Genomic DNA, 14,312 nt, shown 5'->3' with positions numbered 1-14,312 from the left:
TTCATTATTGTTCTCAGTAATGTTAAGGAGGGGGCAAGTTAAAACAACTTTTCATTCATATGAATCATTTAAAATTCTCTGCATTTGTATTCACTACTTTCAACTAAAGTGACTGAACATTTGGTCGAAGTAAAAAACACTGATTCCAACAAGTTGCTCATGTATATAAATGACCCAGAATGTAACTTGAGATATGTATTTCATTACCATCTCAATAAATCTGATTTCTTTTCCCTTCAGCTTTTATTCTTCACAATCATCTACATTTTCTTAAAAATTTAATGAAAATTAACTTTGAGGTACCAGCCAGTTCTCATGAGTTACTGAAGTGTACGTATTCTTATGTGAGAGAGTTTAGAAAAAAGTTTAGTATTTTATAAATGCTAAATAGTACAACTGAAACTTTCACTTGTAGTACCTTCTTTGTGTGCAGGATTACTTAGACAAAAAAAAGGGAATTTAATTCTTTTCCTAGAAAGGACACATGTATATTAACATATTTTGAATTTAAGGATTTTCTTAGATTTTTTTTGAGCAAAATCCTCAGTCAAATCACTTGAAAGATAATTGAAACAAGGAAATGAGGTAATCCTTTTATATTTAAAAGAGTTTTTTTGATATTATGGTCAATGGCAGAAGTGACTTAGTTATATGATATATGAAATAGTGATTAACTGATGTAAAATTGAAGTCTGGGTGAAGGGAGATTTTTCCAAATGCTAAGCACAGTACCCAATATTATTTACTTTACTCTCTTTGGTTTTATAAAATAGATAATTAACTTTGAAATTTGAAAAACATTCAACAGGACTGATTCAATTCAGATAACATAATATTCATTTACTGGGTTTAGTTCAATCCTACCTCTACATAGGCATTCCGATGTGTCCCCTTTTGAACTATGAAAATATACATTAAATTTCCAGTTTATATTTGTTTCATATTTTACCTAAAAAGGTATATTTTACACGTATTACAAATATAGGAGAGTGCATCAGAGAGTTTCTATTAAAATTTGTTCCTACAGACAATAAGGTGTATGAAGCAGTGAAAAATTATTCCATGGTGAACATAACCAGTAAATTCTTTAGCTAAATTTAGTGATCAGTGAACATTGTTCAACAAACACACATACCGCTTGTCATACCTTACCTGGAAAGAGGCTTTATTGAACATAGCTGTAAAATCATATTTTAAATTGAATTATTGAATTTGCACAAACATTTCTACAGATTTGTTTTTAAAAAAATCAAGCTTTGTCATTTTCCACTACATTTTGTTGTGCTTCTTATATTAAGATTTGCAAATGTTATAATTTAATACGTATATCCCAATTAATTGCATAATCACTTTTTTAATCCTGGGGCGTTGAGAGAACACATAGTAATCATAGTAATAATAATAATCTTTAGACAAAAGTCTTTTTAAATGAAGTTAAAAGCTGAGATAATTTAAGGAAAAGATTTTCAAATTTTTCATAACCAACAGGTTTAAGTGAAATTTTACAATGCATTTGAAAACTGGCTGGTTAAAGGTATGATTTGTCCTCAGGTAGCTCAAAATCATTTTTACAGATTTTTGTTTTTTTGTAAAAGTGTTTTCTTTAATCGTGGTAAAATAATAAAATAATATTTCACAATTTGCACAGTCTGACTAAAGGGCAGAGGCATATTACCCTCGGTGTTTAGAATAAAGCCAGATTAATCAGGCCCAGTTCTGCTGAAGAGTTTGTATGCACTGCAAATCACAAACATTTTCTTGTTCCCTCTCAAGCTAGGGCCGATTTCATTTCAAATGGAGGTTAGAGTTAAAAAAAAAATTAAAAAATCACTTTTGAGTTTTACCACCTTCTGCTCTAATGGTTATCTTAACAATCTTTTGCTCTGGTTGACCCATTTAATAACCTGGAAGAAATAAGAGTTGCTTCCATGTCTGGTCTCAATGGAAGTTACTTTCTAATGGACAATAAGCCGAAAGGCCATGGCTGTCTAGGAAGTGAAACAACACATCTCTTGTCTGCATGGGCTTACGCAGTAGCTTCAGTCCTCTTTTCTTCAGAAGCAGCTTTGTTGTCTTGCCTGTGGTTTGCACATGTAGGCTTTGTAGTTAGTTTACAAAATAGTTATTTTTCTTTTTACACAAACCACTGTTAGCAGTGCAAGCTTCTGAGTTGAAAATTATTCAGGCTTGTTTCATTGAAGGCACTTGGTTTCCATGGCAATTTATAAAAGATGGTGGTTTGGTTTCTTCATTGGAACAGATGACAGTAGTTTGGGTGTTCAAGTGGCCACAAGCAAACTCCGATAAGCCTGTGTAATATGTAAGCCCAGGTTTACCGTCCTGGATAGTAGTGCATGCAAAAAGAGCACACAGTTATCTAGCTTAGCCATGGGAGCAAAATAATAATAATAATAGTAATAGTAATAATTAATAATAGTAATCATAAAAATAAAGGAGGGTGGGGTGGGGAGGAACATAAATGTTTTAAATAATACTTAGTTGGGGTTATTTTCGAGGAAGGGTAACAGCCAAAGGTAAAAGGGCCTTACATTTATTTAATTCTCTATGCAAAACCTTCTTGAAAGGAAAATAAATGCCAGCTCTTCACGTACCCTGTTTACAGTGAGGTTTTTGTTGGCAGGCCATTAGGTTTCCATGGTAACAAGCAAACTATTCATTTGAAACAAAACCAGCCATGACTTTGTGCTTTGACGAGGATTTCTATAGCTCTTTTTTTTCCTTTTTTTTTCTTTTTAATTTTTTTTAATTTTTTTTTCCAGAGTTCAACCAGATGATGCTGTATTCTTTTTAGCCACAAAGCACCTGTATGTCTCTTCTCTACTCAGGTCAAGATTATCTTTATATGAAGTTTGGAATAAGTTACACTTCCATGATATCTTTTCTTATTTTCAATCTCCAGTGCTTAAAAAAATGTGTTTTTATTATTTTAGAGTCAGTAGTCAGTGGAGGAATCTTTGGTAGTTTGTTTATTCAATGTCCATTTACAAAGACTCTTTCTTCATGCCAGGGCCTGGTGCCTTTACAGCCTCTGCCAGAATAAGGTCACCTTCGAGGACTTAAGATAGAGATGAGAACAATAACTGGGAAAAGCCATAAGTGAACTAAAATCCCAACAGCACCATCAACAGAATCTAGAGAAAAAGAAAACAAATGACAAAAAGTGATAAAGAAATAAGCAAACGAGAGTAAGCATTCCAAGTAGCTATTAATGATACAAGTGAATGAGAAACTTAATCATGGAACACATGTGGTTAGCTATTTGACAAAAGGAAATTATTCACAGATTTTCAATTGATGTCAAAAAATACCTATTTGGACTCTATTCACGTGGGCCCATGGTTGAGCTCAGTCTCACAGTGTTCGTAGTTCTGTGAAAATAGACATGTGGGGAAAATTCTCCAAAATGTTTGTTTTTTCTTTTTTTTTTTTCAAAATGCCAGAAATATACACGCTTAAAGACAGAGAGCAAATTCAATGCTTGATGCAAATTGAAAAGGAATGGTTATTATTAGGGAAATTCACTGTTATAACCAAGTATTACAGGATATTATTTATACATTATGTGATAAATTTTCCCTTGAGCATTTAGAAGTGACATGAAATTCAATGTAGCTAAAGGATAATTTCCTCCAATCAGCCTGGACTTTCCTAATCTAGGTGATGCTTCAGTAAAGCTTCCTGTCTTGTTGATTCTCTTAGAAAATGGATGTATCTTACCTTAGGTTACTAACACAAACATAGCTGATAAGATATAAGATTTCGGTGTACAAAATACTTTCAGCTATAGGTTGGTGGAACATATCTATAATCCTACCTACTCAGGAGACTGAGATCTGAGGATAGGGCAGAATCTTATCACTGATTAACAGGCAAAAAGATATGGGTGAAGTGGTAGAGCACAGAGAATGCCAGGCTTGATCTAAAAAGCTAAGATAGGGGCTGGGAAAGTGGCTCAGAGGTAGAGTGCTTGCCTCGCATACACGAGGCCTTGGGTTCGATTCCTCAGAAACACATACGCAGAAAAATCTGGAAGTGGCACTGTGGCTCAAATGGTAGAGTGCTAACCTTGAGCTAAAGAGCTGAGGGACAGTGCCCAGGCCCAGAGTTCAGACCCCATGACCAACCAAAAATAAAAAGAGTAAAAAGCTAAGGAAGAGTGCAAGGCCATGAATTCAAGACCCAGTATCAGCACAGGAAAAATAATTCTTACAAATGGGAAATCCTAAGCAAAACAGAAAACCTCAGCTTTTAATGCATCATTCACTGGCTGGGAAAAAAATTAAAAAGAGCTTTTGATTTTTCAGGTTGGACTGCACTTAGAAATTCACATTACTTTAAAATTCATCAAGCGAAATATAATCATCAACATGAACTTAATAAATAAGAATTAGAGACAACTACAACATAATGCTTTCTCATAGAAAATGGAATTTTTTTTTTGTTCAGATTGGAATCTATTCCCAGTTTTCTGGAATAGAAATAAAAGTGTCACCATTCACATAAATCTTATGCAAAACAAACATGATTCTCTAAATTTAGTAGATTAAGAAAAATGATGAGGAGAATGTTCTATCTACTCTGTGATGATAGAGTGCCAATGGGCTTTCATAGACATTTCACTGTGAAGTTTTACTGTTTTGGTTTTCTCCTTCTGGAAAGTTTAATTCAATTTACTGAACTTAATTTGTAATAATTTCTCAGTGATTACAGTTGAAAATGTATAATCTGTGTGAAGTGGTAACTGTATTCAATGAATATAATTTCCACTCAGTGATAAGAAATTCAGAGGAAACCACAATCTTCTCTAAGCAGAATGCTTTTATTTTTCTGTGCATTAGATAACTTGCTGAAGTAAAATGAGCCAGACTCAGGAAGAAGATTTTACTGTATAGTTTAAATGCTAAATTTAATGACAAGAAACTATGAGTAAAAATGCCTCATTGTTACATACAATCTTAGTTTTTGTTTTTTCACAATGCTAAAGAATGGATTCAATTCAGTTCATAGTAGAGCAATCACTGGGCAGTAGAAGAAATTTGACTTTCAACATTTAGACTGAAATAATTTCACACTAAATATACAAAGTTAACAAAGACTTTGATTTGCTCTAGGCTCATACAACATGGATTTTCTTGTTTCTGTATATGTTGAATTATTGATGAGCTATTAGTGTACATTTAGCTTGATTGCTCTCTCTTTATAAAATAACCACAAAATTGATGCTATCAGATGGGCCTTATGAAAATCCTTGTTGGAGAAAGTTTTAATTAGGAATAGCTTCACATATATGATTCAAATGTATAATATGAAGATGAGGATTTTGGGAAGCAACTTCATACATAATTCTAATGTTATTTGTCATTTTTATACTTACTTCTGTTGAAAACATGCAACTGTGGTGAGTGCTAATAAAAATACTTAATGGTTTTAGGAATCCAGAAGATTAAAACCAATGTAAAAACTAAATCCCCAATTATTAAACCAGACTGTAGTGTGGCTAGGAGATAAATTATATCAGGGAAATCTATAGAGCTATTCCATTAATTAATATGCTTAATAAGTTGCTTGATGTTTGTGCTGGTACTAGAGTTCAACTCAGGGCCTCTCACAGACTTTCTCGCTCCAGTTGGTTTCAAATCATAGTCCTTAGAATTCAGCCTTCTGAGTAGTTGGAATTATAGTCATGGTCAATGGGGGCCCAGCTACTATAGTGTGTGTGTGTGTGTGTGTGTGTGTGTGTGTGTGTGTGTGTGTGTGTGTTTTCTAAGGCTTGAGCTCAGGGCCTGAGCTTTTTTGCTCAAGATCAGTGCTCTACCACTTGAGGCACAGCTCCACTTGAGCTTTTTGGGTTTGTTTGTTTGTTTTTGGTTTAAATTAGAAAAAGAGTCTCACAGACTTCCCTGTGCAAGCTGGCTTTGAACTGCAATCCTTAGTTCTTAGCCTCTTGAGTAGCTGAGGAAACAGACATGAATCACTGGCACCCAGCTAGAGTTCTTTTTTTAAAACAAAGATTGTATCTGTTAAAAAATGAAAATATATATTTAAACTATTTGGGAAAAAAAGCTGTGGTTACCTAAGTTATATGAAATATACATGTATTTTAGTAAAAGTTTTCAAAACTCTAAAGTAAATAGTGTAAGGTAAAATATTTTAATCTTATCTAAAAAAAATCTCAGGGTATTTTCTTCAAACATATTCATCAACATTGTTATTTTTTTGTCCAAATATGAGTACAATGTATTTCAATACTTTTATTTAAAAATACAGAGTTAAGGTCTCAAAACATTTCAAAAGTAGCTTTGACTATTAAATTAGAACCTGATGTAGCAGTAGTAGTTGTATTCCTGTAACATCATATCACACAAAACCAATGCCAAGAAAGTAGGCTTACTCTTAGTTGTTAAGTCTTGTTTTGCACATTCGCCTTCTGCGATGGATACATCGTCGATGGCGATGTCACCTTCTATGCCAGGGCCACGGATACCTTCAAATATGAGCTACAAACACGAATGAGACACATCTAAATGTGGAGCTTTGGTTTGAAGATGAATGTCTATAAAGAAACTGAGGAGACAAATGTAAACTCTTCAAAAACCCTACCCCCCACTTTTATTTTTGATGTATACACAGTTTTATTTACCAAAACCTCAAACTTTCCTAACATAATTGAAAGTAGTAATCTCAGTGCAGTATTGAGTTTCATCAGAGACTTTATGTGATTTGAAAATTGAAACTAATTTTAATTAAACCAAATGATAAAGCAACTATAAGTGCTTATAGTTGCAATTCTCAGATTTAAGAAAACCTGAATGAGGTTGCTTTGTTTACAGTGGCTTTATGTTTATTTGCTGAAAGCCTGTCACAACAGTTCGCTATTTCTGACTTATTTGTATCTTTTGCAAATAGATTGAAAATCTCTTCATGTTCCTTAAATTCTCCTTAAGACTTAACTCTATGGTCTCATTTTTGATAACTTATTTTGTATATTTTGAAGATATTTATGAGTATATTTATGTTGACTATGTAAGGGTAAATCTTTGGATTTCTAGTATTTATGAGAGAATGGGCACTGATGCTTAATGCATTAAAAGACTAAGAGAGCATTAAAAGACTAAGAGACTGAAATCATATGGCCTTTATTACTAAATTTGGTACATAATAGCAATAGAAGCATAATTTGCATTTTTGTTTCAGTTTGAAACAAATAGGCTTTCAGAATTTTCTCTATAAACTAAATAATTCCTTGCTTGCATCAAAATGGTTTAATCCTTTTGATATTAAGAGGTAAAGTATGTACTTAGTGGTTTTTATTCCCAGAGAAATTTCAAAATAAAATACTAATTAGGTCTTTTCTGAAGAAAAATAATTTAATAGAGAATTTTTTCTAACATCAAACTGGCATGTTCATTTTATAAAATGTATAGTCTTATATCATTTTAAGAAACATGAGTGAAATTCATGTTTATCAATGTCAAAAAAATGTTTTTCAAAAGAGCTCCTAAACAATAAATTTGAGGTGTTTTCCAGGAATTCTGGTTGCATTTGAGAAACAAATCTATTGTCTTTCATATTTTATCAAAGAAAATTTCCTGTTAGTAATTATAGGCAAATGTATTGTACTGAATTTCTGTATTTTCCCTTCCACTTACAGGTATCCAAAAATATCTAATTTTCAAAATTTGACAGGAAACAAAGTATTGAAAGTTTAATTTCTTATGGCATATAAGTCAAAAAATGCAAATAATGATACTATGAAACTCATATTTAAATATAACTTCTCTAGAAGAGGTGAAATAGGTGCAGCACTGATTTGTGAACATGGTTAAGGGGAGCCAAGAATACAACACACTTATGAAAATCTAACTCGATGAATAAGAGGTGCCTTTTACAAATGTTTGCTACAGTGTTGTCATTTTTACTGGGAAGAGGAAAATCACTTAGGACATTACTGCTGGAGCAAGTGGAGAAGCCCAAGAATGCATTGAGAAATGACCATGCACATCTCTTTGGAGAACATCAGGATCTAAATAAGTTTTACAACATCATTTTGCAATTATGAATGTTACCTTTATTTATGTTTGTTTCAACAGATAATTGAACCTTTCCTCAACCTTTCTAGATGAAATTTGAAGAGAAGTGACCCACTAGACCCACTAGTCCTGATAAAGCTATCCCAATATTAGCACTGAGTGTAATTTCACAAGACTGTCAGTTTAATTTGCTGGATAAATATCACTTGATTGTTAAAGCTTTTAATCTGAAATAATAACGTGAGTTGACTTCTGGAGAAGATATAAAGAAACATCACATTGTGAGTGAGTTACTATTGAAAAAATTTTCAATGGATAACTCCAACAGTCATTATTATGTCTAAATGATTGCCCTGGAATTTGGCTTACAACACCAGACATGAGTATAATGTCTCATGATAGTTAAGATATGTTCCTAATTATTGCTTTAATTAGTTAGAATATATTGACACAACGTAATGAGACCACTGCCAGTTCCTTTTTGGCCACTAACTATATAGAAAGAGGACACTGTATTTTCATCACAATATTTCTATTTGCCTTCGATAGTAATTTTATTTTCAAGTAACCAAAGTAATTGGATATACTCTAACAAAGGATTTTGTCAATTGTTGTATTTAGAAGAATTTATGGTTAAAATTAAGGGCATCTAGTACCAATCACATAAAAATTAGGATTGCTATTGAAACAGAGGCTCAGAGTAACATATCCTCTTTAAAACTCAAAGAAAGGTGAGAGATAATGTGTTCTATTTGAATTAAAGACATCTTGAAATTCCAGAGGTTTAAAATGGAACAGTTTATCTTCTCATAATTTAATTTATATGGTAATATACTTGCATCTATTGTTTAATTTTGCTTTCCTGGAGGTATGGCATAACAAACCCAAGTATTTTAGAAAAACCTTGATAACTCATAAATAAATTTTGAGTGAAAAATACTGCTACTTTGTCTGATGCTAATTCAAAATAATAAGAAACAAAGTCAAAGATAATATGGCATGACATGAGTGGTTGTTCATGTGTTTCCTTGAGGAATAAAAATTTCTGAAAATTAAATAAAGCCCTTAGTCAATGACCATCTGTTGGAAAACAAAAGAACACAGTTCAGAACAAAAATATAACCTTAGTTGTCTTGATTTTTGTATTATTTTAATTTGCTAAAAATTGATTGACTCTTACTTACTCCACATATAAAAGGTGAAATTTATCCTTCTTTCTGAGACAATCAGATAACTAGACAAAATGTGAGACCCTAGATATCAGAGAGTGAAAACAGTGATGCATGAGAGATGAAAGTAAAAAAAATGAGGTTATGATTATTCTATTTATAGTTGTTAAGCTCTTGTTCAAGTAGATAGAGTCAAGGTGATACTCGGCAGAATTGAATGTAGCTGAGTGAGGAATGGAGGATATAAGGAAGACAGGAAAGAATAGAGAAAAAATCTTACATAGCATTTCTTAAGAGACTTAAAATGAGCTTATTATTTCCAAGTAACTTAATTATACCCTCCAAATCTTGCAGATGTCAGAAATTCACCCATTGCCAGCACCTATCTGGGTAAAACTGACAGTGTCTGAGACTCAAATAATCAGATTTACCTAGAAGCATATAATGATGACTCAAAGGGAAGACAAATCAGACAGCTGAAACCAACCAAAGATCCAAGATGCTATGAGCACTAAAGACATAAAACACTTATGTTAAGTGGATTTACTATGCTCAAAATATTTATTTGTAAAATGACTCAAATTGAACTTATCCAGGATGAGAAGTCTAATAGCTGAGATGCAAAATTGAACTGAATAAGATTAAAGGCAGATAAAGTGTTGCAGAAGAAATGATTAATGATAACAAAGACAAAAAATTGTTCAAACAGAAACAAATGAAATATTCAAAAGATAAAACATGAACTGTATATCTCCTTCAAGGGTTTTTTTATTGGTGTATTCAAAGTTGTCAAAGGAGACAAGAGAAAGTGAATGTACTGAAGAAATATTAGCCAGAAAGTCTTCATATGTTACGAAAATCACAAACCCCCGATCCAAGAAGTTCAATGAATCCCAGGCATACAAAAATGAAAAATATACTAAGTATATTGTAATATAATTTTCCAAAACCAGTGACAAAGGAAGAACTCACATAATGTATTAAAGTATAAAAATAAGCACATCTACAAACTTGCACTAGAAACCAATGCAAACAAGAAAACAGTGGGGAAACATCTTTAAAATCTGGAAAGAAAACTAAAACACCATACTCAGAAAAATTTTATTTTGTTCAGAAAAGATGATACACTAGATATTTTCAAAGTACAAAAGGCGAAAAAAATCATGTTTTAAAAAAACATATTTCAAGATATCTTAAAGGAAGTCCGTCAGAGAAAATAAATTTGACACCAAATGAAAATATGTACTTTTCATCTCTAAAAATTATTTTAAAAGGTACAAAGGACACCAAAAATCATACTGCACTGAGAACCCACCACCCAAAGTTCAATTTCTAAGTTGGAAGAAGAAAATCCAAGTACAGCAGATAGAGTTTTCCAATATTTGGAATATTATGAATAAAGTATTCTTAATGTGAATGTTAATGTTAATAAAATGTGGATGTGAATATTAATAAAATCCCTAATGTTATATTGTGAATAGCTATGATGATCACTGCTATCATCACTAAAATTTCTATGTTAGCTTTGTAGGAATCTCTTTTATATGTAATCTCAATAAAAGCAAAGAAAAATAGCTTGTTTAAATGTATGTGACTTTTATCATGAAAGTGATATACTACTGGAATGTCATTATCCCAAAGAGATATAGTTTGTTAAAGATATGCAAACTTTCACCAAATAAAAATCACTCAGGCAGAGAATTGATTACCTAGTGACATTATCCTAAAGTCCTGTATTATTTTTCCTTAGAGGAAATATGTATGAAGATAATCTTACAGATTATTATTCTCACATATCACTTGATAGTTGTTAATTGATGAAGGAACTGGACATTTCTATCTAAAATAGCTTGTAGAACTAAAAGAATATTTCACCATGTGATTTACATTGTGCTCATATCATGGAATTTCTAAATATGTGTACCTAACTGGTTACATATTTGGAGCTCACCATTATTGCTGTGTTCAGACACAGCAAGCTATGGGTACAAATGACTGCTCATTTCTTACCTGAAATGATGTGATTGGATATATATTAACATGTGCCTCGTTCCATCGCTGTCCTTTATTTCCACTTGAAGACCACAGAGGATTCTCTATTGTTGTCTGCCCTTTCAAGCGTAGGTAAACATTTAAAACACCTAAAAGTGGCAATGAAATTTCATTTTGTACATATACTTTCACTTCAAATTTGTTTCTCCTTGACCCAACACTGTCTAAAACAAATTTTGAAGAGCATTATATTATCCCAGCTTCAAATATGAAGTGATCCAAAGATAACCATATCTTCTTAATTCTTGCAACCAGCAAATATTTCCTTACATTACCAAAGTAAACAAGAGTTTTGACATGAAGAGTGAGGTTCTGTTCCTGTACCAAATCTTTTGAGTAGTTTCTATGTGCAAAAAGTATTTTTCTATTCATAATTAGATTAGATCTTTAAAGGCAAATATTACTTGTTTTAAATCCAAAAGATACTATGATTGATGGAAACAAAGCCTCCAACTAGAAATTAAATGGTTTACTATGAACTTAGTAATAATTATTTTATTATCCCAATTAGTGCTTATTCTTTGGTACATTTCTTTAGTAATAATAAAAGCTATATTAACAGATAAGTGGCTTTAATACATTTCCTACAGAATTTCTTGTCCTTAAGTTCATAAAAGAGAATTCAGTATCTAAAAATATACAAACTAACATCAGGTTCTCTTGGTCAACACAATTAAGACTTGTGAAATAAAGTAAAGATACTCGAGAGGTTAGATTCAGCCAAGCTGATTCAGCCCCATTATTATAGCATTATAAGAAAAATAAAATTACAAAGTGACTGATTACATTAATACCTTTTAAAACTAATTTTATCCTCAGAGACACCATGTTTTGGCTTTATTGGGCTCCAGATACCAAAATGTATGAACTTAATCAACTCAAGTATCATTTTAGGTTATATAATTCTATGATAGAAGTTGTTGGTAGCTAAGCCAAACTTTCTTCCATTTTTCCTAATTCTCATCTTTAAAACCTTTTTTCTCAAGTCTCATTTACTGGAGTTGGTGAGAACTTTGGTCATATAATGCATAAAAACAACAGACCAAGAGCTAAAAGTTTTTAGTGATGTCCTATGTCATATGTAATAATTATATTTTGGGATTCTTCACAGCATTTTGTAGTGGATTAATTTTATCATATTATCCTATATAAATTTTGGTACTAATTATTCTTTGAATAAATATTATTTATTTAACACCACTATCAAATAGTTCATCTTTCATGCATCCTGTATAATTTTGCTTTTACTCTTTTACTATAAATATAAGTTGTATACATTTTCAACAAATATATCAAACATACACTAATAGGTAATTGCAATCCCAAGTACACATAAATACTTTTTTTATTCCAAGATGTAGCGATCAGTTGCACTTAAAGATCTTTTCTGTTTATATCCAATAACATAAACTCATTGATTTGAGCTACATAGAGAGAATGTGCCAAATTCATAAAGTTGATAAATACATATTGATAGGAAATTGTTAGTATTATTTGTTTTATACAAACATACGAAGTGAGAAATTATAAAATCAATTTTTTCTGTTTGAATAAAGTGGCTTCAGTGACATAAGATTTGAAATTCAACTGGGTGCAGATGGCTCATGCCACTCATTCTAGCTACTCAGGAGGTTGCAATCTAAGGATCATGGTTCAAAGACAACCCTTGCCATTAGACTCTTGTCTCCAATTAGGAACCAAAAGGCTGGAAGTGGAGCTGTGGCTCAAGTGCTAGAGTGCTAGCTTTGAGAAAAGCTCAGGGAGAGCGCCCAGGCCCTGAGTGCAAGCACCAGAACTGGAACACACACACACATGCACACACACACACACAGAAAAGAAAATACTTTGAGTTAAAATATTTATTATGATTTTTTAATGGCATTGAAATTTGAAATAATGTTCTTGCACTTCTTATTCATTTTATCACTTGACCACTTAAGCTATGTCCCTCATCCCTTTTTGGTGTATTTTCAACTGTCTCATAAGTGTTTTTGCTTTTGCCTTGCTCAACCTGGACTACTGTTCCCTTACCTATACCTGCAGCATAGCTGAGATAAGAGGTGCATAATCCACTGGCTTACTTGTGGACATGAGAGTCTCTAACTTAACTTTTTCTTTGTTTTTTGTTGGTTGTGGTGGTGGTCATCGGGCAGGAACTCAGGGCCTGGGCATTGTCCCTGAGATCTTTTGCTTAAAGTGAGTGCTGTACCACTTTCAGCCACAGCTCCACTGCTGTTTTTCTGATGGTTAATTGGAGTCAATAAAGAGTTTCATGGACTTTTCCTGCCTGGGGTGGCTTTGAACCATGATTATCAGAGCTCAGCCTCCTGAACCGCTAGGAGTACAGACATGAGCCACCTGTGTCCAGCTGCCACTTTTTTGATTGGTATCAATCTGCAAACCTTCTCTCTGTTTGTAGCAGTTGGAATTACAGGTATTAGCCAATACTCACAGATTCACAATGACTCTTTTCTTTACATAAAATTAGTTTAAGAATGTGTTGAATAAGAAGGAAAAAGTTATTACTGTGTTTAACCATTAGTTCCATTGCACTATCTCTTAATGATAATAAAAAGTATTTTTATAAAATTAAAACTTAGCCTTTCTCAGACAGTTTATTATCATTAATTTTGCTTAAATATATTAGCTTCTAGTATACATAGTTAAGGAATTATTATCAGTGAAGAATTAAATAGCAGGAAATAAGCTTATAGGTAAGTGATTTAAAACTAGGAAGTTAAAAAATACATTACTTAGACATTATTGATAGTTTTAATAGAGAGACTACAACATGTCTAGAGTAAGATTTAACTCTAGCTAGTAACAAATCATGACTAAGATTTTATCATCTTTCTTTCTGAACCTCTCAGATAACAGCATTTCACTCAGTGATATTACCAATTTCCTACCTTGATGACATTACACTGTTGGTATTAAATACAAATAGGACTTCACTTAAACAACAGGCTGATTTTCAACAAAGATGGACTTCATTATAAACTAACTTCAAATAGTCAATAGTTGAACTGTATTCCTAAAC

The 14,312-nt window shown here is 32.3% G+C and overlaps 1 protein-coding gene across 2 annotated transcripts in view; it reads right to left on the bottom strand.

The window, feature by feature from the left end:
- Nucleotides 1-2,767: 2,767 nt before the first annotated feature.
- Nucleotides 2,768-14,312, bottom strand: part of Mdga2 (MAM domain containing glycosylphosphatidylinositol anchor 2) — a 715,797-nt gene continuing 704,252 nt past the window's right edge. For both annotated transcript variants that reach the window (XM_013012262.1, XM_013012263.1), the window contains exons 15-17: nt 11,231-11,361; nt 6,413-6,518; nt 2,768-3,152 (exon numbers count right to left, since the gene is read on the bottom strand). In XM_013012262.1, coding sequence (XP_012867716.1) covers nt 3,064-3,152; nt 6,413-6,518; nt 11,231-11,361 — 326 coding nt within the window. In that variant the 3' untranslated portion in view covers nt 2,768-3,063. The remainder of the gene's footprint in view (nt 3,153-6,412; nt 6,519-11,230; nt 11,362-14,312) is intronic.

The sequence above is a fragment of the Dipodomys ordii genome, unplaced genomic scaffold (assembly GCF_000151885.1).
Source record: "Dipodomys ordii isolate 6190 unplaced genomic scaffold, Dord_2.0 Scaffold16, whole genome shotgun sequence".
In the NCBI taxonomy this organism is placed as follows: Eukaryota; Metazoa; Chordata; class Mammalia; order Rodentia; family Heteromyidae; genus Dipodomys; species Dipodomys ordii.
This window is presented reverse-complemented; position numbering and strand designations above follow the sequence as displayed.